This window comes from Sus scrofa, chromosome 17 (genome assembly GCF_054392235.1).
Source record: "Sus scrofa isolate SSC_HxYL_T2T_F1_AM1 chromosome 17, Sscrofa_HxYL_maternal_Yorkshire_Landrace_v2.0, whole genome shotgun sequence".
Taxonomy (NCBI): domain Eukaryota; kingdom Metazoa; phylum Chordata; class Mammalia; order Artiodactyla; family Suidae; genus Sus; species Sus scrofa.
In genome coordinates, this window is record NC_139399.1 from 32,352,648 (window position 1) to 32,379,376 (window position 26,729).

Here is a 26,729-nt window from a genome sequence, read left to right on the forward strand (position 1 = left end):
TAAGGTTCAAAGATACCAGTGAGCAAGATGGACAAGGTCCCTGCTCACAGAAAGCTGGCCTCCTACAAGAGTCACCACCCTCCTCCTCCCAGGCACATTCCAGCATCCCTCCTGGCCGGCTGTTTTCAGAGTACTCCAGTCTATCAAAATTATACGTTAGTTTATTACCTATCTGCTCCTCCAGAAGCAAATAGTGGGTCCAGTTCAAGTGAGGCCCAGGAAAAGAGGGAGCAGGCTGGGGCCAGTGAAAGCAAACTACTACGGCTCTGACTCCAGGGCTGACAGCATCTCTCATCAGACCTATTTGCAGGCTCCTTGCTAAGTAGAAGCAGCTCTTCAACCTCAACAGAATGCTTAAAATGGCCTGAGTAAGTCGGAAGCATAGATGGGGATCGTCTTTACCTGTGAAGGCTGGATTCCAACAGACAATCATCACAGATAATTTAACCAGTATCCGTAGCATCTGTACCAGCATCAGGAAGTTACTATCAGATTGGCACGTATTATGTCCTCAACACTGAAGTGGGAATGGAAAAGTCTTGCTTTTTACACGACTATCAAACAGTCCACATTACAACAGCTGTGCTCAAAAGCAACACACTGAGAATGGATGGGGAACATTCCCACACTCGCCAGGGCAGAAACGGGAAGGGAAGACTCTGACCACCGCCTCACCCCTTCCTGGTACAAACACACCTGCATTTCCTGGTATTACTGGCTGTCAGCCCCTAAACGGTAAATAGAATGAATATTGTCCTTTTAACGGACAGAAGCTCTTGGGGCTGTTCAATTTCCACTATGCTTCCCAGTGCAGGAACATCATTTTTTATTTAAGCACCGAGCAGCTAACTGCTGGCAGGCAGTTCAGAGATGCTCTGTAGATCCTCCCAGTGAAGCGGTCCTCCGCTGGCTGAGCAAATCACCCAGATGTCGGTACTTAAATTATGCAAAATGCATAATACCAATTAAAGAAATTACGTGTGAAAATATGCAAGAGCAAATTTCCTCACATTAATACTTAACTAGACGTTTCGGAGCAGAGCAGGATCTTGTGATCGCAAGTACTTCAGTATAGTTGACGTGAACGGAAGCCCAAAGTACTCAAGAAATAAGTAATTCTAGAAACTGATCCATCCACTCATCTAACATATATATATGTTATTCATGTGTGAGTGAGAGGGAAAGAGAGAAAGAGAGAGAAAGAGCAAGAAAGAGCGAGAGAGAAAGCTTGGGCTGCCATACAAAATACCACAGACTAGGACTAGACGGCTTAGACATAAGAAATTAAATTTTCACAGTTCTGGAGGCGGGTGAGTCCAAGGTCGAGGTGTCAGCGAGATAAATTTTATTCTGAGGCCTCTTTTCTTGGCTTGTAGGAGGCCACCATCTCACTGCGTGCTCATGTGGCCTTCCCCAGGTGTGGGCACACAATGGGGGAGAGAGAAAACAAGCTCACCAGCCCTACTGGACTAGGGTCCCATCTTTATGACCTCATTTAACCTTCCCTTAATTTCTGCCTACAGGCCCTATCTCCGAGCACGGTTGTACTGGGGATCAGGGTTTTCGATAGGTGAATTTTCGAGGGTAACAATTCAGTCTATAGCAGAGTGCGAATGTCTAATATATACATCACACACGTATAAAAGATACAATAAATAAATATGAGAAAGAGAAAAAAGACAAGAAGAGAGATCCTGAACCTAACAGAGATGTCTCATGCTAATTAGAAAGAGATATTATTATCTATGGGTAGTTTTTTCTTTGTCCTTCTTCACTTTCCGAATTTTCTATAATAAGCACACCTATAATTAAAATAATATATATGTAGGTAATAGAGATTTTTAAAATAACATAAAGGAGGAGTTACCGTCGTGACTCAGTGGTTAGCGAACCAGACTAGCAACCACAAGGTTTCGGGTTCGATCCCTGGCCTCACTCAAGTGGGTTAAGGATCTGGCGTTGCTGTGAGCTGTGGTGTAGGTTGCAGACGTGGCTCAGATCTCGTGTTGCTGTGGCTGTGGTATAGGCCAGTGGCTACAGCTCCGATTAGACCCCTAGCCTGGGAACCTCCCCATATGCCATGGATGCAGCCCTAAAAAGCAAAAAAAAATAAATAACATAAAGGAACATACTTCCATATGAATTTTCTGAACTTATTTTACTTAATTTATTCCAATTTATTTTATTTAAAATTTACATGATCTCAGGTAGTCATCGCCAAGGCTGAGTTTTACTGTATGTTATATAATATCCTGAAGATGGAATTCTAAAATAATGAAAATGCATCAGCCAAAATGGAAAGCTCAGGACTATTTCCTCAAAAGCCCTGACCGTGGAAAGTCTGTCCACAGCTAACATCACACTCAATGTGATCAGCTGATAGTTTTTCCTATAAGATCAGGAACAAGACAAGGAGAAAGAAATCACATCCATTAGAAAGAAAGAAGTCTGTGTCTATTTGCAAATGACATGATATATAGTTAGAAAAGCCTAAAAATGCCATCAAAAAAACTATTACAGGAGTTCCCACTGTAGTACAGTGGGTTAAGAATCCAACTGCATCAGCTCATGCTGCTGCTGAGGCACGCACAGGTCCAATCCCCAGCCTAGTGCAGTACGTTAAAGAATTTGGTGTTGCTGCAGCTGTGGCTGGGATTCAATCCCTAGCCTAGGAGCTTCCATTAGCCTCAGGTGCAGCTATTAAAAAACAAACAAACAAACAACAAAACTATTATAGGGAGTTACCACTGTGGCTCAGCAGAAATGAGTCCAACTAGTATCCATGAGGACTCGGGTTCAATCCCTGGCCTTGCTCACTGGGTTGGGGATCTGGCATTGCCGTGAGCTGTGGTGTAGGTCACAGACATGGCTCAGATACCCCATTTCTGAGGCTGTAGTGTAGGCCGGCAGCTATAGCTCTGATTTCGCCCCCTAGCCTGGGAACTTCCATATGCTGTGGGTGCAGCCCTAAAAAGCAAAAACAACCCTATTATAACTAATAAAGAAATTCAGTAAAGTTTCAGGAAACAAAATCAAAATATAAAAATATGTTGAATTTTCATACACTAATAACAAACTATCAGAAAGAGACATTTTAAAAACTATGCCACTTACCTTCTTGCATCAAAAGAACAAAATAACTACCAATATATTTAACCAAGATAGTCAAAGCCCTATACACTGAAAATTACAGGATATTGGTGGAAAAATTGAAGATATAAGTAAATGAAAAGATATCCAATGGAATGGAAGAATATTGTTAAAAGATCCATCTCACCTAAAGTAATCTTCAGATTCAATGCAATTCTTATCAAAATTCCAATGGCACTTTTCACAGAAATAGAAAAAAAAATACTCAAAATTTGTATGGAACAACAAAACACCCCACATAGTCAAAGTAATGTTGAGAAAGAAGAACAAAGCTAAAAAAGGCATTATGCTTTCTGTTATCAAACTATATTACAAAGCTACAGTCATCAAAACAGTATGGTACCAGCATAAACACACAAAATCAACCCCCCCCCCACACACAGAGATCAATGGAATAGAGAGCCCAGAAATAAACCCACACACATATGGTTAACTAACTTATGACAAAGGCACCAAGAAAATGCAATGGGGAAAGGACAGTCTCTTCAATAAATGGTGCTGGGAAAACTGGACAGTCACATGCAAAAAAAATGAGACTAGACCCTTATTTTACATCATACACAGAAAATAAATTCTAAAGACAAACATAAGACCTAAAACCACACAACTTCTAGAAGAAAACACAGCAGGTAAATTCCTTACCATCCGTCTCAACATGGTGTTTTGGATATGACACCAAAAGCAAAGGCAACACAAACAAAAGCTCAAGATTTCACCGCACTACTCAAATCAGTGTGTAATTTAAAACTTACGAATTATTTATAACTAAAATTTTCCTTTTAATATTTTCAGACTAAAGTTGACCACAGGTACTGAAACTGTAGAAAGCAAAACTGCAGATAAGGCAGGACTACTGTACATGAAAAGTTCACAACATCACTAATCATTAAGGAAATGCAAATCAAAACATCAAGGAGAGATCACCTCACACTCGTTAGAAAAGACTAGTGATAACAAGTGCTGATGAGGGTGCGGAAAAAAGGGAACCCTTGTGCACTGACTGTTGGTGGGAACCTAAATTGGTGCAGCCACTATGGAAAACAGTATGGAGAGTCCTCAAAAAATTAAAAATAGAACTACCATATGATCCAGCAATTATACTTTTGAGTACTGATTTGAAGGACATGAAAATGGGATCTTGAAAAACCATCTAAACCCTATATTCATTGCAGTATTATTTATAATGGCCAAGATATGGAAACAACCTAAAGCAGCACTAGCAGATGAATGAGTAAAGAAAATGTGGTGTACACACACACACACACACACACACACACACAAATGGAACACTACACTGGCCACAAAAAGAAGGAAATTCTTCCATCTGCAACAACATGGATGAGAACTTTGAGGGCATTATCCTAAGTGAAATAAGTCCGAGAAAGGCACATAGTGTAACACTGCACCTGTAAGTGGAATCTAAACAAATCAAAGTCACAGATACAGAGAACAGATCAGTGGTTGCCAGAGGTCGGGGGTGGGGCAAAACGGGTGACAGGGGGTCATACGGTTCAAATTTCTAGTTTAAAATAAATATGGAGAAAGCACATGTATAGTCTGGTGACTAAAGTTAACAATAACGTGGAGTTCCCATCCTGGCTCAGCGAAAATGAATCTGACTAGTATCTGTGAGGATGCAGGTTCGATCCCCAGCCTTGCTCATTGGGTTAAGGATCTAGCACTGCTGTGAGCTGTGGTGTAGGTCCCAGATGTGGCTCAGATCCCACCTTGCTGTGGCTGTGGTGTAGGTAGGCCAGCAGCTGCAGCTCCAATTCGACCCCCTAGCCTGTAAATTTCCACATGCCATTGGGTGTGGCCCCAAAAAGACCCCCCCCCGCCAAAAAAAGAAAGAAAAAAGAAAATAACGTATCATATAATCATAATTTGCTCACAGAATAAATCTTAAAAGTTCAATTACAAGAAAAAAAGTGTACCCAAGAGAGGTGAGGGGTGTTAACTCAACTTGCTGTGGGGTTCATTCTGTAACATACACACATATCAAATCATCAGGTTATACACCTAAAACGAATACAGTGTTCTTAAGTCAATTATCTCCAAATATAACAGGGAGGAAAACAAGCAAAAAGGAGAAATTTCAGGTGTCAAGAAGCTAAAGCAACTTTCAACCACTTTTATCAGCAGAAATCACACCTGAAAGACCTATTAATGCTTTTAATTAAAAATGACCATCCAGAGTTCCCACTGCAGCGCAATGGAAGTGGTGGCGTCTTAGGAGTGCTGGGACGAAGGTTCGATCCCCAGCCTGGCACAGTGGGTTAAGGATCTGGCATTGCCACAGCTGCAGCTTAGGGCACAACTGCAGCTCTGATCTTATCCCTAGCCCAAGAACTCCATGTGCCATGGGGGGTGGGCTAAAACAAAAAACAAAAAAAGAAACCTGACCATCCTCCACAGGCATCATGAACACACTCTTGAGTATAAAGTTTAAAACTCTATGTGGGAACTTGTAAGGGTCCCTTTGCATGATGCTGTTACGTCACACGGCATCTGGATTCTGAGCTCTTAATTAAGCAAGAAATAAATATCAAAGCAAATGTCCTCCAGTTCACTTCTTCTGTGAGCCGCTTTTTATCATTATTTCACATAAAGTAAGATAAAGTACATTAAAGAGAGAGAGAGAGAGAGAGAGAGAGAGAGAGAAGGCGGGGGGGGGGGTCTTCTCTAATTGGTGAAAGGGTGAGGTTAATGCCCAGACTTGGTGTATTAACAGATTTCACTTGTTTCTTAGCCACTTGAGTCAGTGTCATTATCAGAAGTAAATCTAGAAAAAATGGGAGAAGGAAATGGGGAGAGAAGAGGAAGAAGAGGAGAAGGAGGAAAAGAAAAAGGAAAGGGGCCAACTTGTGGCTTCTAATGATTTCCTTGAAGAATGCGCTCACCCCAGGCACCTGCTGAGTCAGTCAGTACAGACCACCCCCAAGGAACAGGCTCACTGCTTCTCCCAGTCAGCAATAAAATCTGCTTTTTATGAGGAAGGGGGAGTATGCACCCCCCTTTCCTACATTAACCTGATATCCACCCTACTCACTAACACCCAATCAGTCCAACGAACCCGACTGTTCAGACAGCTGCTTACACCGCACACGGTGAGGGCCTGTCAAGAGCACACATCGGTACAGAAGTGATTGCAGGAAACTTGGGGGAGGAGGAGAGCCCAGCACAGAGATGCGCCTGGTGATGAGGGGCCGAATCAACTCTCCTCTAGGAACCCAAGGAGTTAATACTTTCCAAATGGTCTGCTGCCAAACCAATCCTGACCCTGTGAGAGTTCAAGTCCTTCACGTCACGAAGACAACACTTGACACAAACACCAAGCCCAAAAGCCCAACTCCTCCCTCCTCCCCGGTCAGGTTAGCAGGAATCTACGCCTATGTCTTGGTTGTATAAACTTTCTCATGGTCAACAATATTTCACACAAGTATTCCTGTAAGTGATACATTACACTTAGAAATGTTACTAATATATCTTTAGTAAGATACATTGCACAGTAAATCAAAAGGGCACACTCCCAAGAAGGAGGCTTTCAGAAGCCCAGATGTGATTTTGAGTGCTGAATGCACAAGGCCCGGAGAGTTTATTCAAATATGAAACATAATCCATTTGAGAAAGAGAAATTACATGTGAAAGCTTTTTACAAGTAAAGCATGCGGCGAAGGTTACAGAACTGCTCGAGGAAACATGAAATGCAAGATACAAACTGCATTGTGTTTCCTGACCTGGTCTGTTCGCAGTAAACAAAATAAATAAAAGGTACGTGTGCGACACTTTCCAATCACACACTTCAGTTAGTTTTGCTAATAAATGCCGTGCCTGCCACTGAGCTAAACATCTAACCTCACAAACAGAACCAAGAGTCAACAGCAAGCAAACAATTCTTCCTTAAGCCATCACAGAATCCGGACCCTGAAATTCACATACTTCATTCTTTACAGAACGATTTACCTGTTATAAACTGGATACAACCACTTTGGGAAACTGGCAGCATCTTCAAAGGTTATATAATACCTATACCAGGTGACCCACCTGGGCATCTGCTCGATGGCAGGGGCGCCAACTCCTTTCCAAGGCCCCATCAAGTCAGCCTATATTTGAACTCTGTGTGCCAAGGGTGAGCTTTACATGCTTAGGAGGTTGAAAAAGTCAAAAGAAGAATATTTCATGACATGTGAAAACTATCTGAAATTCAAATTTCCATATCCATAGATAAAGTTGTAGGAAACACAACATTCTATATTCACTCACGTCTGTATTGTCCACAGCTGATTTTGACTCTAGCAGCAGAGGTGAGGGTCCGAGGCGGAGGACATGGCCAGCCCCTTACAGAAGCAGCGTGTGGACCCCCTGCTGTGGAAACGCATGTGCGTGGTCCCCAAAGGATGCGCTCAAGAACGGGCACAGCAGCATCACCCAAAACACCCCCACAGAAAACCTGCCAACTGTCCCAGAGTCTGCTAAGAGTAGAATGGGTGAACCTCCGTTTATTCCTATGACGGAATAACACAGGCTATGTGAGAACACCCAACAACAGCCATAGAAAACACCTCGATAAAGAATACAAGCTCAGCATGGAGTGAAGAGGCCAGAAAGACCAGGGGAAAATGATGAGCGATTCCATGGGTCATGGTTTCAAAAACAGGCTGAACAGTCAACACAGATAGGAAACCAGGAAAACAGCTACTTTTCAAGGCAATAGGAGTGACCAGGAGGGGGCCGCTGGGGCTAGGATGTTCTTCTTCTTTATAGGGATGTTAGTTATAAGATGCACTCACGCGGTATGTGTGATTCAACCTGGATATGTGTGGTTTCTGCACATGACTGTTTTGTGGACACTTCAGTGTCAAGTTCACCAAAATTTCTGAAAATGCAGAGTTTGCGCGGCCTTGATAACGTGACTTTCTGTCCCCAGTGGAGTGGCAACAGCCAGCAAGAGAGGAGGAAGAATATGGCAGGAGAAGCGGGGCTGCCCAGAGGGGCGAGAACCAGGACGGATTAGACCCCAGAACACAAAACGTGGGACAGTAATTGATAACTGAGCACTGAAAGGTATAGTACTAAGTGTGGCCTCCAAATACCCCAGCAGAGGAGCTCCCTTGTGGCCTAGAAGTTAAGGACTTGGCATGGTCAGTGCTCTGGTGCGGGTTTGATCCCTGGCCTGGGAACTTCCACATTTCACAGGTATGACCAAAAAATAATTTTTTTTTTTTTTAAAAAGCATTCCCATCATGGCTCAGTGGTAATGAACCCGACTAGTATCCATGAGAATGTGGGTACCATCCCTAGCCTCACTCAGTGGGTTAAGGCTCCAGCATTGCCGTGAGCTGTGGTGTAGGTTACAGACGCGGCTGAGATCTGCTGTTGCTGTGGCTCTGGTACAGGCAGGTGCAGCCCAGAAAGAACAAAAAAATAAATTAAAAAAAAAAAAAACAAAACGGTAGGGGAGCATAAAATGTGGCTGTTTCATGATGACGACTATCTGGGTTGCTAAGGAACACCAGGGGTGCCTTATACTAAAGTCTGACTCTTCACCTCTCAGAGTCCAAACCATTTTCCAGCCCTGGTAAGGTGTCAACCCTACACCCACCCCCAGTAATTCTTTCATTGTTCACATCAACGCTTGGAACAAACCCGGCCACGACAAGCATTAAGGCACTGTCCTATTGCTAATGTGTATTTAAAACAATGGGAAAGTGTGCTATTTCCTGAAAAATATCCACTTCGAATGGGTAACATCTGTTTCTTTGCTCTAAAGTATAAACTTTCATAACCTAGAAAACAGAAACTTTGAGCAAATGCCTCAGTCACAAGAGCAGATAAGGAGTGGCCTCCTTTGATAGTAAATAATCACCGATAATTCACCCTGGGCAATTCTGTAAAAGGTTAAATATATCTAGATAGATAGATACACACACACACATATACATATATCTATACCTATATATACACACAAACTTTTAAACTATATTAGTTTTCTGTTGCTGCATAACAAATTAGCACAAACTTAGTGGCTTAAAGCAATACAAACATACTGCATACAGTTTCCATGGGTCAGGGGTCCACACACAGGGAACTGTTTCCTGCTCAAGGTCTCACAGGGTTACAGCCAAGGTGCTGGCCAGCACCATGCTTTCATCTGAGGCTCAGGGTCCTCTTCCAGGTGCATTCAAGTTGGTGATAGAGTTCAGTTATAAAGGTTATAGCACTGAAGTCCGTGTTTTTGTCTTTTTTTGCTGGCTGTAGGCTAGGAGTCACTCTCAGGTCCTAGCCAAGTGACCATCACAGCATGACAGCTTCAAAGCCAGCAGGAGAATCTGCAGTTGGCTATGACAGAGTCTTAGCCCAGTATCATCGTATCCTTGCTCAAAACAAACAGTAGCAAAAGTATCAGAATTAAAAAAAAAAAAAAAAAAGTATCAGAATTAGAACCGCTTAGCGTGGGAATGACACCCCTCATTTTCACAGACAGGGGTGGGGGAGGTGGGGGTGTAGGGGGGGTCACACAGAGTGTCCAAAGCAGGGGCAGCAATCTTGAGCCAATTTAGAACTCTACCCCCCACAAAAATGAATCAGGGCTAATTTACTTCTTGAAGGTATTTACAAACTTAAAACTTGACTTTTTCTCATTCTGAGATAAGTAAAATCTGAAGTGTCATAAAACTAATACCAGCTAAAACTAAATTTTTTCCCCAATAAGAAAATAAGTTCTGGAGTTCCTATCGTGGCGCAGTAGTTAACGAATCCGACTAGGAACCATGAGGTTGCGGGTTCGGTCCCTGCCCTTGCTCAGTGGGTTAACGATCCGGCGTTGCCGTGAGCTGTGGTGTAGGTCGCAGACGCGGCTCGGATCCCGCGTTGCTGTGGCTCTGGCGTAGGCCGGTGGCTACAGCTCCGATTAGACCCCTAGCCTGGGAACCTCCATATGCTGCGGGAGCGGCCCAAGAAATAGCAACAACAGCAGCAACAACAACAAAAGACAAAAAAAAAAAAAAAAAAAGAAAATAAGTTCTTTCTACTAAGTTTGTTTGCTACCAACAAAGGGGGAAAAAATGCAGTTAAGCCAAATAAATATTTAAAGAAACATTCAGTTGCAGGAATAAAACCATCCTTTCCATTACATCTGTCCTAAAAATACTCTCCACTCAGCCTTCCTCTTTTAATTGAGTGATAAGGAGGCTGCGTTATCAATGGATTGAAGAACTTGATCCTCCCTCACTCATCCTGAACATCAACATTAGACTAACAAAGGATGTGAGCTTGGCACTGAGGATAGGAAAAGATATTATATTCTTTTCATCCATTTTATCCATAAATTTTTATATAAAGAGAAGATTATGCAGAACAGAAGCTATAACAACAACCAGTAGAATTCATCAATCGAAGAAAGAATGTCTTCTCTGACTTTGCAGATTCCTTCTACTAGAGCCCTGCAATGCTTTGCTTTTTAAACACATTTCTAATATGCCCTGTGGGGGGGGGGGGGGCAAACAAATATTTACCAAGTTAGAGTCATTTCCATGGGAGTTAACTGAGGTCAAGATTATGTCTACAGCTCTCTGCACTGCCTGTGGTTTCTGGCACACACAGTAGGTGTTTTATCATTGTTTGATGAATACCATGGTTTCTTATAAGATGTGACAAGTAACAACATCAGTAGGATAAGCGAGATCAGCTCAGTCCAAAGATCCTCCTTACGGAGCTATTTTGTTCTAATTCTGATACTTTTGCTACTGTTTGTTTTGAGCAAGGATACGATGGATTCTTTCTGCAAACAGAAAGAATGAGTAGCCATTGTGGCACTGTGTTCTGCTTTGGTCCTGGGTACCCTCCTCAGGATGTAGTCAATGACCTTGAGGACAGGCTCGACTTCAGGTACTCCATGCTCACAGGTGAGGGGCAGCACAGATCCAACCCTAGGCTCCCACCTCTGCCCCATAACTTCGGGAGAGCTCTTAGCCTTGGTCTCCATTTCTGCAGAGCGGGACCCTAGTACTTATCTTAGGATACCCTTGAGTTTATGTAAGACGTTCATGTAAAGCATTCAGTGCCCGTTACAACAGTGCCTAGAACCTAGCAAGAGGTCAGTGAATGGGACATTCTTACAGTGTCATCATCACAACACAGTTATTTCTCAACAGAAGAGCCAAACGACCCTTCGAGAAATAGTCATCTCCCCTGAAACTGAGCCATTCTCCCAGAGGTAGCCAGGTCCAACCTGAGACACAGCCCACGGCAGGTTTAATGTTGATGCCCTCAGAGCTGCTTTTTTACATCATCAACGGATTGCGCTATTTCAACTAATTTATTTTTGGAATCAGTGGAATTTTTTCCCAATTTCAAATTGTAACAGACGTATGCAGTGAACACATCCCCCCCTTCACGCCTACACCCAGCCAACCAGGGTCCTTCCCCAGCGACACAGGCACAAATGAGTATATTATGACTGTGTCACCTCTCTTCCCTTTTTTTTTTTTTTTTTTTTTTTGTCTTTTTGCCATTTCTTGGGCTGTTCCCACAGCATATGGAGGTTCCCAGGCTAGGGGTTGAATCGGAGCTGTAGCCACTGGCTTACGCCAGAGCCACAGCAACATGGGATCTGAGCCACATATGCAACCTACACCACAGCTCAGGGCAACGCCAGATCCTTAACCCACTGAGCAAGGCCAGGGATCGAACCTGCAACCTCATAGTTCCTAGTCAGATTCGTTAACCACTGAGCCACGACGGGAACTCCTCTTCCCTTGTTGTATACCAGTGACAGTCCCAGTGGGTACCATCCCCAGCCTTGTTTCACTCTCCCCACTTAAGAGTGTTTCTGGAGCTCACTGCATATCAATATATAAAGAGCTTCTGCAGCTTCCACATGGTTACATAAAGTTCCACCATGTGGCTGAGCCCGAATTTATTCAACCTGTCCTCTCTTCATGGGTATGTAGGAGGCTCTCAGAATCTTTCAATCGCTGGCTGTTGCCAACATCATGCTGAGATGAACACCACCGAATGGACAATGAGCCTTCCAGCACTGGGGAAAGGGAAGGACAGACCTATAACCGAACCTGATGCATGTGTCAGAAACCACACAGAAACAGTCCTCAGGGCTCTGGTCCTAAAGGAGCAAAGTTCTACACCAAACTGAGGCCAAAAACCCCCTCTGCTTCCAGGGGCCAAGTGTGCAGGGTGCTATCATATGTGCGTTTATTACGGATCCAGAGTGGGGAGGAAATTTATTAATTCCTACTGTATATGTCTTTGTATACATACATGTGTATTCATATATATGTGTATATGTATTTTCTCCTTTAATATGAAGTTGCTTCAACCAGACTTTACAAGAATTAACTTAAATATACTTTTAAGTAAGAATTAAATGACAAACCAAAGTCACAAATGGCTCAGAATTCCAAGGGTTGTCAAACGTCATAAGGAGCAGCTTTGATGGCTCTTTTCTGAAAACATGGACATGCATATATTTAGAAACTTAGCCATGAGACAAGTAATTTTACGAGCACTAAATAATAAAATACTGAGACTTGTAGTATTGTACGTGTCTTGTTTTCCATTTTTATTATTCTAGTAATTCATTTTTATTGGATTTTACAGAAGCATCAGTGCTTCAGATTAACATTTCAGATTAACATTTCTTTAAAAAAAAAAAAAAAACCAACTTGATTCTTCGATAGAACCAGCAACCTCCGCTTCCTATAATCTGCCAGGATGGGCAGTCGATGGGAGCACCCAAGCCTCTAGCATGAGCCTTGCTGTCGACAACACCCCACACAGACTAGGAAAGATGATGCAAAGGAAAGAGGGTCTTTGCTTTTATAAAAATAAACTTACCCTTATGTATCAATTAAATAATGAGCATTCCAACCAGGAATGCTGAAGCCCCCACTTCTTTGCTAAAAGGTAAATTCAATAGTTTAGGAGAAACCATAAAGGCAATCTCATTACAGTTTTAATGGGAATGGTGTCCAGCGTTAGCAAATTCCAACTTCCACAGCCCTGTGGTCTTATCAAAATTCCAGATCGGGGTTAGTTTTTAATTAATCTAATGAACCGGCTGCCTGGCTTCAGCAGACATTTTTTAAATGTCACCGCAGACCTGGGGGCCGCGGGTGAACCGGGTGGCAGCTCTCTGTACCGTCTTGATTCCATTAACACTCGCCGACGGGAACATTCCACGTCTGCACCCTCATATGCCACGATAATTCTGTCAATTTATGCTTTATTAACCCAATTAAAACACAGAAATGTTAAGTAACGGAAATCTACAAAATTATGACAATCCCTTAAAATAAATGATGCCCTTAATTTAATTGGGGTGGGGGGGGAGGGGGGGGAGGGAGAGGGAGAGAATGGCTACCATGCTTTGGTTACTTAAAAAGACCAGAGATTCTAAAAGTTCTACAGGGAAAATGTTGATCTAATTCCTAGAGACCACACTATTGAAATCCTAGGTCTTCTATCAATTTAGGCTTAGAAGATCAGAAGGCACACTAGGTGGAATGGTGGATTCCTAAAGCTCTACAGACTGGGTACTAAGTGCTCCTAAAGAAAACTTGCAGGCCATCATGAGAAAATACAAAGAGTCAAAAAAAAAAAAAAAAATCAGCCCCTACACTGAATTAAATCTACCCATGTTCATCAACTCTATTCTAACAGAACCTCTTAGGAACAAGAACATGGTCTTTTTACACTTGGCTTTCAGATACCCAGCAAGGGGCAGACACTCAAACACGAAATGAATACCCCCTTGCAAACTAAGCGGCACTTTAAATCCTTCAAATCACAGACCATACTTGAAAACAGGAAAAGGGAAAGCGTTTAATGCAGCTCTTTAGGGCTTATCTGATTTACATTAGATGTGGGCCACTTAGAACATCTTTTCATTTTTTCTTCCTCTTGTTCAAAGATGTACTATGACCTACAACTCTACTCTTGAATTAAATGGTAGAAAAAAGTTAGAGTTGAGTAATAAATCACAGGCTCCTTCTACTGTGAATATATTCCCATGTTTTTGATCACCTTCTTGAATTAAAACCAGAGACCTGACTCCCACTTCACTCATCACGGGAAGAGAAGCGAAAGGGTCCTGGAGGGTGACCTGCAATTTCACTAGAGAAAAAAAAAGGTGTGCTGGAACTTACACTGGGAAAGTCCATTAAAAATGCCCACCCTCATAACTTCCAGAGTTCAGGCAAAATTACAAAGCCAGAGTAATCAAGACTGTGTGGTACTGGTACCAAAACAGACATACAGACCAATGGAACAGAATAGAGAACCCAGAAATAAACCCAGACACCTATGGTCAATTAATCTTCGACAAAGGAGGCAAGAATATAAAATGGGAAAACTGGGAAAACTGGACAGCCACATGTAAATCAATGAAACTGGAACACACCCTCACACTATGCACAAAAATAAACTCAAAACGGGTGAAAGACTTAAACATAAGACAAGATACTATCAAACTCCTAGAGGACTACATAGGCAAAACAAGCTCTGATATCAACCTTACAAATGTTTTCTCAGGTCAATCTCCCAAGACAACAGAAATAAAAACAAAAATAAACAAATGGGACCTAATCAAACTGACAAACTTTTGCACAGCAAAGGAAGCCATGAAATAGTTTCAAATGATGCAACGGACAAGGGCTTAATCTCTAAAATATACAACTTATACAACACAACAGCAAAAAAAGCCAACAACCCAATTGAAAAATGGGAAAAAGATCTGAACAGACATTTCTCCAAAGAAGATATACGGATAGCCAACAAGCACATGAAAAAATGCTCAACATGCCTGATTATTAGAGAAATGCAAATCAAAACTACTATGAGGTACCACCTCACACCAGTCAGAATGGCCATCATTAATAAGTCCATAAATAATAAATGCTGGAGAGGGTGTGGAGAAAAGGGAACCTTTCTGCACTATTGGTGAGAATGTAAGCTGGTACAACCACTATGGAGAACAGCACAGAGGTACCTTAGAAAACTATACATAGAACTACCATATGACCCAGCACTCCCACTACTGGGCACATATCCGTAAGAAACTTTTCTTGAAAAAGACACATGCGCCCGCATGTTCATTGCAGCTCTATTCACAATAGCCAAGACATGGAAACAACCTAAATGTCCATCAACAGATGATTGGATTAGGAAGAGGTGGTATACATACACAATGGAATACTACTCAGCCATAAAAAAGAACAAAATAATGCCATTTGCAGCAACATGGATGGAACTGGAGACTCTTATACTAAGGGAAGTAAGGCAGAAAGAGAAAGACAAATACCATATGATGTATCACTTATATCTGGAATCTAATGTATTGCACAAATGAATCTTTCCACAGAAAAGAAAATCTTGGATATAGAGAACAGACTTGTGGTTGCCAAGGGGGAGGGGGAGGAAGTGGGATAGACTGGGAATTTGGGGTTAATAGATGCAAACTACTGCCTTTGGAATGGATAAGCAATGGGATCCTGCTGTATAGCACTGGGAACTATATCTTGTCACTTATGATGGAGCATGATAATGTGAGAAAAAAGAATGTATATATGTATGTGTGACTGGGTCACCTTGCAGTACAGTAGAAACCTGATGGAACACTGTAAACCAGCTACAATGGAAAAAATAAAAATCATTACAAAATTAAAAAAAAAAAATGCCCACCCCTATATAAACATCTTATGCAGCTTTCATATCAAAACAAAACAAATAACCCAGAGTTCGCACTAAGGCACAGTGGGTTAATGACCTTTTTTTTTTTTTTTTTTTGTCTTTTTGCTATTTCTTTGTGCCGCTCCTGCGGCACATGGAGGTTCCCAGGTTAGGGGTCCAATCGGAGCTGTAACCCCCAGCCCACGCCAGAGCCACAGCAACGCGGGATCCGAGCCATGTTTGCAACCTACACCACAGCTCACAGCAACGCTGGATCCTTAACCCACTGAGCAAGGGCAGGGACTGAACCCGCAACCTCATGGTTCCTAGTCGGATTCGTTAACCACTGAGCCACAACGGGAACTCCAATGATCCATTTTTATTTAACTGGAGGCACCAGTTAAATCCCCAGTCCAGCAGTGGGTGAAGGATCTGTTGTTGCTGCAGCTGTTGGTGTAGGTCACAGCTCCAGCTCAGATTCAATCTTGGCCCAAGAACTTCCATATGCCACGGATGTGACCAAAAAAGGAAACAATAAATAAATGACTCAATCAAGAAATAGGCAGAAGCTCTAAACAGACATTTCTCCAAAGAAGACAAACAGATGGCCAAAAAGCACATGAAAAGATGCTCAACATCACTACTTATTTGAGAAATGCAAATCGAAACTGCAGTGAGGTATCACCTCATGCTAGTCAGAATGGCCATCATCAAAAAGCCTATAAACAGGAGCTCCCATTGAGGCGCAGCAAAACGAATCTGACTAGTGAGGATGTGAGTTCAATCCCTGGTCTTGCTCAGTGGGTTGGAGATCCAGCATTTCCATGGGCTATGGTATAGGTTGCAGACACAGCTCAGACCCCAAGTTGCTGTAGCTACAGTGTAGGCCAGCAGCTAGAGCTCTGATTCAATCCCTAGTCTGGGAACTTGCATGTGCCACCAGTGCAGTCCAAAAATGCAAAAAATAAAATAAAATAAAATAAAGAAATAAAAAAGGCCTACAAACAATAAATGCTGGAAAGGGTGTGGAGAAAAGGGAACCCTCCTACACTGTTGGTGGGAATGTATTAAAACAACCACTATGGAGAACAGTATGGAGATTCCTCAGAAAACTAATATAAAAACTACCATATGATTTAGCAATCCCACTCCTGGGCATCTATCTGGGGAAAACCTTGATTCTATAAGCTACATGCACCCCAGTGTTTACTGCAGCGCTATTCACAGCAGCCAAGACATGGAAGTAACCTAAATGTCCATCAGCAGAGGAATGGATAAAGAAGATGTGTTACGTTATATACAACGGAATATTACTCAGCCATTGAAAATGAAATAATGTCAGTTGCAGCAACACGGACTTAGATATTATCATACTAAGTCAGACAAAGACAAATACCATATGAGATCATGTATATGTATAATATAATAAAATATGATACAAAAGAACTTATTCACAAAACAGAAACAAACTCATAGATTTCAAAATCAATCTTATGGTTACCATAGGGGAATCTGTGGGGTGGCAGAAGGGAGGAATTAGGAGGATGGGAATAATACACACACACCACTGTATAAAATAGTTAACTAACAAGATTCTACTGTATAGCACAAGGAACATTACTCAATAGTTTGTAATAACCTGTAGAGAAAAAAGAATGGAGATACACACACACACACACACACATATAGTACATGTGTGTGTATATAACTGATTCACTTTGCTGTACACCTGAAATTAATACAACACTGTAAGTCAACTACACGCCATTAAATTTTTTTTTTTTTTTCTTACACGTCCACCCCAAATGCAAAGCTCTAAAAAAGGGCCCTGGCTTCTGATGTAACTGCTAAAACCATGGGCAGCTGTTCCACTCTCACCTGTCTCCATGTTGAAGTGCTAATAAAAACACAGGAAGAAATTCAACCTAACACACACTTTGGAATTTAGAAATACTGGCGATAATGGGCCACAACCTGAGAGACACTTCTGTCAATAACCTACAGAATGCTAAGTGTCTGAGAAAAAAAGGCAGATTGCTACCCCTGCCTCTCCTCAACCCCACAGTCTGTTCTTGGCAGGAGGAACCCCCTTCCTGAAGTAGCCTAGACTACTTCATCACCCCAACCCAAGCATCCCCAGTGCTATTCTTTTTCTGCATCAATTGTCGCTCACAGCCAGGACGGAGGGAGCAGGCCACTGCACACTGTGTCTTGGCACGTGACGGAGGTGACAAGGAGGGACGGAGGGAGGCAGAGCTACCCATGCAGTCTCATGCTGCATTTCTGCCAAGATAAACAATGCAGATATACCCATTTATTCTAAGTAAATCCTCCTTTAAATAATCTCATAATATACAAAGGAACAGGCCATCCCTCTTCAGAGAGACAAGACAAGCTGGACAAGTGACTAAAAGACACCAAGAATTTGGCGAAGTCTGGTCCACTCAGACCAGCCTTTCAGCTTGTATCTGGCAAAGAATTCCAATTAGGAAGAAGGAAGGCAGTGTTGGGGACCAAAGAAAATCCCCAACCAGGGAAAAGCAACAGCAAACAAGTTCAAGTGACCATAAACCTAAGCAACAACAACATAAAAAGCAACGCAGATCGGCATTGCTGGCAACCAACAAGCAACAATAGTCACAACAAAAGCCAATACCAGGGACTCTCCCTTCAAAGAATGAAGAGATGAAGGATGACCAAGAAAGAGGAAGGGAAATGGAAAATCTGTGCTAAAGGAAGTGTGTATTCCAGAGAAAGAGAGGAGACCAATGGGTATGAAGCTACAAGCCACTGTAAAGAAGCTGAATGGAGACCAGTATCTATAAGGAAAAAACTCTCCAAGTAAGAAGGCAAAGAAGTATGCCAAAATTTTTAATTAAAAAAAATAAATTTTAGTTGTTCCTGTCATAGCTCAGTGGTTAATGAACCTGACTAGTATCCATGAGGATGCAGGTTTGATCCCTGGCCCTGCTCAATATGTTAAGGATCCGGCATTGCTGTGAGCTGTAGTGTGGGTTGCAGACATGGCTTGTGCTGTCGCTGTGGTACAGGTCACAGATTCGGCTTGGATCTGGCATTGCAGTAGCTGTGGTATGGGCCAGCAGATACAGCTCCAGTTGGACCCCTAGCCTGGGAACTTCCATATACCCCAGGTGTGGCCCTAAAAAGACAAGAGACAAAAATAAATAAATAGATAAATTTTAGCATAAATCACAGCAACACCTTGTTGATTCACCTCCTAGAATAATGACAATAATGATGCAAATAAACCAATGGGACCTAATTAAACTAAAAAATCTTCCACATAGCAAAGGAAACCATTTTAAAAATGACAAGACAACCCAGAGAATGAGAGAAAATCTTTGCAAATGATTCAAAAATGATTCAACCAACAAAAGTTTAATCTCCAAAATAAACAACTCATACAACTCAACAACAAAAAAATAAACAACCCAATCAAAAAATGGACAGAAGACCTAAATAGACATTTCTCCCAAGAAGACATTCAGATGGCTAGCATGCACATGAAAAGATGTTCAACATCAGTGATTATTACAGGAATGTAAGTCAGGACTACAATGAGGTATCACCTCACACCAGTTAGACCGGCCATCATTAACAAGTCAACAAACAACAAACCCTGCAGAGGATGTGGAGACAAGGGAACCCTCCTTCACTGGTGGTGGGAATGTAAATTGGCGCAACCACCATGGAAAACAGTATGGAGGTTCCTCAGAAAACTAAATATAGAACTACCGTATGAGCCAGCAAGCCCACTTCTGGGCATATATCCAGAAAAAATAAGACACATGCACCAACTACAGGTTCACTGAAGCACTATTCACAATAACTAAGCGGGAACAACCTAAATATCCATCAATAGATGAATGGATTAAGAAGATGGGGTACATATATACAATGGAATACTTCTCAGCCATAAGAAAACACAAAATAATACCATTTGCAGCAACAAAGATGGAACTAGAGACTCTCATACTGAATGATTTAAGTCAGAAAGAGAAAGACAGACACCATACAGTATCACTTATATGTGGAATCTAAAATATGGCACAAATGATCTATCTGCAAAACAGGAATGATGATGGACATGGAGGACAGACTTGTGTTTGCCAGGGAGGAGGGGGAGGGAGTGGGATGGATTGGGACTTTGAGGTTAGTAGATGCAAACTACTGCATTTGGAGTAGATAAGCAATGAGATCCTACTGTATAGCACAGAGAACTATATCCAATCACATGCGATCGAAGAGGACGGAGGATAATGTGAGCAAAAAATGTGTATATGTATATATATGTATAACTGTACACTTTGCTATACAGTAGAAATTAACTGAACATTAATTTCTGTACAAATTATATTTGTAAAGAATAATTTACAAATTATATTTGTAAATCAAATATGATTTAAAAAATTAAAATGTTTAAAAAGAATGAATAGTTGAAAAGATGTGAACATGTAGTGACAAAAACAGCGGTTGGGCCAGAACAGCTAAGAATTTAAAGAGGAGAACAGCCACAGGGCAGTCACAGAATCTTTAATTCCCCTCTGAAGCACTTACATGACAGTATCTGATGCACAGTTCCTGAGTTGTTTTATAGCTGTTGAAACCCTCACCGAATGGAAGTTAACAACTCGGTGACCATGAGCACAGAAACCCCAGACCGACTGGAGCCTGAGGATTGATAACATGAACCCCCGCGACACCGCCCTTTTATCTCACCATCAACCAATCAGAGAACTGTGCACAACCTGACCACACGATGACTGCCCTTCCTCATCTGGACTCAAAAAATTCTTTCCTGAAACCCACTGGGGAGTACAAGTTTTTTTGAGCGTTAGCTAACCTGGATTCCTTGTCTGAGTGCCTTACAATAAACACTGTACTTTCCTTCAACGTAAAAAATAAATAAGGAATAAATTTTAAAAATCCTACTGGTATCATAATAAAAAGGGAGAATACTGAAGCTCCGTGGTAACCTAGCGGTGAAGAATCTGGTACTGTCACTGCTGTGACTCGGGTTTTGGCACAGGTTCAATTCCTGGCCTGGGAACTTTTGAAGGCTACAAGCATGCCCCTCCCCTGCCCTTGCAAAAGAGGAGAACATTTGCAAAGGAAAAAAAGCATTAAGCTGATACAAGAATTCCCTGTGGCAATAATGAACTCCAGAACACTCACAGATTCTGGAGGGGAAAAGATCAAAAGAAAAAAAATTCTACACTCACATGGTTTTTTCCATTTGCAGAAGTGGACCCAAGCACCAAAAGACAGTCAGTAAATTCACTCTGACATGATCAATCAGAGAAGAGCTAAACAAAACACTTACTAACAGGGGACACAGAGGAAGTGGTCTAAAATGCACAGCGTCAAGCACTGAAACCATCTCACGATCGGAGTGTTCTTATCGATGGTTGGAAGTGAGGTTAGAAAACTGGATCGAGGAGTTCCCATCGTGGCACAGTGGTTAATGAATCCGACTAGGAACCATGAGGTTGTAGGTTCGATCCCTGCCCTTGCTCAGTGGGTTAACGATCAGGCATTGCCATGAGCTGTGGTGTAGATCGCAGATGCGGCTCGGATCCTACGTTGCTGTGGCTCTGGCGTAGGCCAGTGGCTACAGCTCCAACTGGACCCTTAGCCTGGGAACTCCATATGCCGCGGGAGCGGCCCAAGAAATACCAAAAAAAAGACAAAAAAAAGAAAGAAAACTGGATCAAGTGTGAAAATAAGTAAATTAAATAGAATTATTAATAATGGAATGTAAAACCTCTCATTCCATCAACAGGAGTAAAATGAGTGGCAGATGGGCAAGGCAATTACCAGAAAAAATAGATGCTAGAGGTGAACTGGGTTCCCATAATTTGATTCAACAAACATTCACTGGGTCCCTTTGTGAGCAATGGACCACAGCACACGAAGGTGAACCAGAAACAGAGTCTTTAATGAGGGTAACCACGAGAGTGAACCACAGAAATACTAGGAGAAACTTTAAATAATTAAGAGAACAAGAAAAGCAGGCAAATTTCGACCTTTCAGAAAAGCAAGTTTCATAATTGATATCCTGTGGAAGGCCAGGCCACGGCTCAGGAAGGGCAAACTTTTTAAAATTCTAAATGCAATCCAGCCTACTTGCGTATTAATCTATGGTAAAGTTCATTTGTGTTTGAGTTTTAACTGCTTCTTATTGTATAGACCTTTGCTAATTTAGATCACAAAGGAAATAAATATGAAGCATGGAATCCATGGCCTGAGAACTCCAATCCTGCAGGGCGGCCAAAAATGAAAGAAAAAAATATGTATGTATGTGTATGTGTGTGTGTGTGTGTGCGCGCGCACGCGTGTGCATGTGTGTACACACACACACACATAAAGCTTGGAGGGAAACCAATACACACACACACACACACACAGTTCCAACAATGGAAATGCCTTTACCAATAAGCCCCAGCTCTGCCACTGCACATCTGCACAGAGAGCACAAAGATACACCAAGGTGTCCTTCAGCTAAAATAGCAAAACAGTGTGATCAGGCTAAGGTCAGCAAAGTTCTACTGCAGAAGCTCCCTGGCGTGAGGCAAAGGACAGGAGAGCCAAAAGGGACCTTGGGGACTCTGTGACCACACCTACAAACACACATCTGCAAGGCAGGACCGTCCCTCTGCTCAAGTGCCCTGTGTCATACCTGCTTCATGGTCATTACTACTGTTCCTGTCTGACTGTCTCAAAATCATGCGCTATCAAGGTCTTTGGGAATGAGGACAGCATCTCGTTGGGGTTTGTAACCCCAGCACCTAACACTGCCTTTTATAGGGTAATGTGCTCAGCAAATGATGTGGGGCTGAGCTAAGCTTTAAGTGGGAAGAAATGCATGACATCTGGAAACAAACATAGTGTTTCGGATCCACATTCTGACTGACAGGGGCTCAATTCCATAAAAACCTGAGGGCACCTCTCTTTGGAAAGAGAGAAACAGGCAAATAGTGTGAACAGGTTACAGCTCACTGTTTTCCACCAAAGAATACTGTAGTTTGTTTGCGGTGACAAGTAATATGAAAGATGAATCCTGTGCAGGGCAGTGTGGAAGGTGACAGTGTCACTTTGTACCACTCTGCATCTTCTCAGACAGGATTGGGTCAGTCAAAAATCTTGATATCCATGTTCTTTTCACATTACCTAGAAAATAGGCTTGTCAGCACATATTTTGCAAGCTGCCTTCCAAGCTCACATAGAAAGAAAAATACAAATGAGAAAGACTGAAATAGAGCAAGTCAATTAGCATCTCATGTGGCTCGTGTCTTTAGGGAAAACATTTCTATAATTGTAACTGCCTTATTTGGCCTTCTGATGGGAGACATTTATAGCAGCAAATGCAAGATGCTGCTAGACTTGAGAGACATAAAAATACATTTCAGAGAATAATGAGGAATGGGAAAAAACACCATAGCTCCTCTCGCCACCCAGAAAGTTTATGAAGCATACACAACTGCTCTTCTCTCGGTATTTAAATTTTCACTAATGGCGATTCTTGATAAATCATAAATGACCCAAAATCACTCTCCAAAGAAACTTGAAGACTTCTCTTTCTTTGGATAGCTATGCCATTTGCATTAAATTGAAATAATTACCACCGTGTCAAAAAAAATCATTATTTCTCATAATACTCTAGTCAAGTTCATTAAAATCCCTGTCTTATGAACTTGGCAAAGAGAAGTTAGAAGAGGAAGTAATTATTAAACAAACTCTGTCTCATTTTCACACAACCCAGCTTCCAGTTCTGGCGAAGATTATGCATGCCCAGTGCACATGGAACTTTCCCATAGTTCTGTAGAAATAGAATATTCCCATAAAGATCTGTAGAAATAGCTGGGAACCAACATTATCTTATTTGGATCTTGCTTTCACTTTGCTTTAATATTCAGTTTTTTTGGGCTTTTTGTTTTTTGGGGTTTTTTTACTTTTTAGGGCTGCACCTGCAGCATATGGAGGTGGCTAGGGGTGGAATCGGAGCTACATCTGCCGGCCTACACCACAACCATAGCAATGCAGGATCCGAGCTGCATCTACAATGTACACCACAGCTCACCGCAATGACAGATCCTTAACCCAGTGAGCGAGCGAGGCCAGGGATCGTATCCACAACCTCACCGTTCCTAGTCAGATTTGTTTCCACTGGGCCACAACGGGAACTCCTGTTCAGTAATTGTAAAATAAGCTTATATTGGAGTTATCCTGGTTAAAAAAAAAAAAAAAAAAAAAGGCAGCAGCAGCTCATGTTTACCTATTAGATAAGGAATACATGAGATCCATCCGGCTCCTGGTAGGAGTGTGGGAACTGCCCACAAGTGATTTCTCCCACTTCTCCTAAAAACCATGAAAAGCAACCAGATGAATAACCAAAGCCTTTTATGATGCCTATCTTAAATAATGTGAGGATGTGGGGGGTACCAGCAGAACTGATGGCACCAAAGTGACATTTGTGTTCAGGGGGAGAGGATACAACAGGGAAGAAGGGGTCAGGGATGGGATGGTAAACAGCAGATCCAAAAAAAAAAACAAACAAAAAAAAAACAGCAAAACAATATTTTTCACCAGAAGGAAAGGGGCACACCCTTACCTGGAACTGCTCTGGGCAGGTCTGAGAAAGAGCAGGGCAGAGCAGGAAGCACTGGGGGAGGCAGAAAGAAAAGGCATGGAAAGTGATAAAAATGCAATCAGTGCCTTGCAGCAAAGAAATCACCCCTTCCAGTAGCAGCATGTTTTGCCAAAAACCAGAAGGCTGCTCTAAATCCACTCCCTCCCAAAACATGATGCTAGGAAAATACAAACAATCCGAATAGGAACAAAAAAGCAAGTAGAACTGCCATATTCACCATAGGGAAAAAAAAAATTATTTCTCAGCAGAAGAAAACTCACCAGAAAAATTCAGGTGCAATGCTAGAAAGTTGCCATAAAACATTCCAGACAATTCAAATATATGACTAGACAACAGCAGGAGGGGAGAAGAAAAGGTACAGAACTCATGAAGGATGGAAAACAAAAAATAATTACGAAATTAGGATAATTATTTGGCTCGTAAATAAAACATTCTTTTAATTTCATTCATAAGAGAAATACAAATCAAATAGTACCATGATCTATTTTCAATCTATTAGACTGGCAAAATTTTACAATTTGAATTCATTCTGTTGAGAAGTTGTAGAGAAAGAAAAATGGGACAACCCCATGGAAAAGAATTTAGCAACATCTTCCCCAATTACAGATTAATTTAACCTTAAGAATTTCACTTCTAGAATTCTATCCTATGATTTTGAAGGAAAAAGTACAAAATGATTTTTTCACACAACCAACACACACGCACACAACTCAGTTATTCCCTATGATATTATTTCCACTCCAAAAGACTGAAGAAAAAATGCCCAGTAACCCAGAACTCTTTTTTTTTTTTTTTTTTCTTTTGACTGCTCCCACACAACCTAAAAGTTCCTGGGCAAGGGATTAAACCCATACTACAGTTGCGACTTGTGCCACAGCTGTGGCAATGCCAGATCCTTAACTCCTGCACCACATGGGAACTTCCAGTACAGAACTATGGGGGCCACCTGCAGTGATACAGTTTATCTATCCACACAATGATAAAATGCAGTTAATAAAAAATGAGGAAAATCTCTTAAGAACTAAGATACATTGCTAAATGAATAAAAAACAAGATGCAGAACAATGTATATATTTTATTGTCCTTTTCTGCAGCAAGTATGGAGAATACAAATTCATACTTGCTCTCCAAAAGCCCAATGCATATTCATATATTCTTATTTTCCAAAAGAAAGAGCTGAAAGATAAATAACTAATAAAAATAGTTACCTATGGGGGCAAAGATTAAAGTAAGATTTATCTATATATACTATTCTTTATAAATTTAGATTAGAGAATTGTTTAAAAGTAATATATATTTGCACATAACACATTATATAATATATACACATATAAAACATATATACATAATACATTTTATGTATATAAAACACACCTGCAAAGATATGTGTAATTTAATTTTTTAATCTTAAAACACTGAAACAAACAGAAATAAAAGAATCTGAGCATTCATCAAAATGAAATAACCACAAATACAATTAATCTTCATCTGGAACTACGTCCAGTCACTTATGATGGAGCATGATAATGTGCGGAAATAGAATGTGTACACTGGGTCACCATGCTGTGCAGTAGAAAAAAAAAATGTATTGGGGAAATAACTATTAAAATAATAAGAATAAAACAATTAATCTTCATCTCAAGTGAATCTATAGTGCAGCACTCTGGCGACAAACCCTTCCTAATAGAAAGCATTCTCAAAGACGAAAAGACCTACGCATTTACTTTAAATAATAATATTCATTAATTTTATTATTAGCTATAATATTAGTAATATTGTTTTGAATCAGCTTTCAAATCAAATAAATAATAAATAGAAAAACTCAAATAATTCATTCAAGGTCTTAGGAATCAAGATTTTCAGTTAAGGGGGAAGACATATAATGATAAGGTGAAACAAGTTAAATACAAAGGTTGTATTTATTATTAAGTAGTTGAGGAGCCTCAGCGCCCCAGCAGCGGGGACCACCCTGGTTTTCAGAGGTTGGTTTCTCCAACAGCTCATCACTAGCTGGAACCAGAGCTCCCTCAAGAAAGGGCTGATTTCCGCGCTCAGGCAGGAGGGTCTCACCCTGTGCCTGGGACACTGTGTTCTGGCAGAGAGCAAGCAGCCTTCAAAGATTTATGAGGATGGGTAGACCACAGGTGGAAAAACATTCACTGAACAAAGAGTTTGACATCAGAAAGAACAATGACTGGAGTTGACTAAAGAAAACACACTGAAT

At 41.4% G+C, this 26,729-nt stretch overlaps 1 protein-coding gene across 36 annotated transcripts in view; it reads right to left on the reverse strand.

Moving 5' to 3' along the window:
• The window catches only part of KIF16B (kinesin family member 16B), a 308,817-nt gene that overhangs the window by 164,188 nt on the left and 117,900 nt on the right, over positions 1 to 26,729 (reverse strand). For 16 of the 36 annotated variants that reach the window (XM_085004498.1, XM_085004493.1, XM_085004495.1 and 13 more), the window contains exon 13: positions 24,467 to 24,517. The exons of the other annotated variants lie outside the window; for them this stretch is intronic. In XM_085004498.1, coding sequence (XP_084860624.1) covers positions 24,467 to 24,517 — 51 coding nt within the window. The remainder of the gene's footprint in view (positions 1 to 24,466; positions 24,518 to 26,729) is intronic. 36 annotated transcript variants of the gene reach the window in all.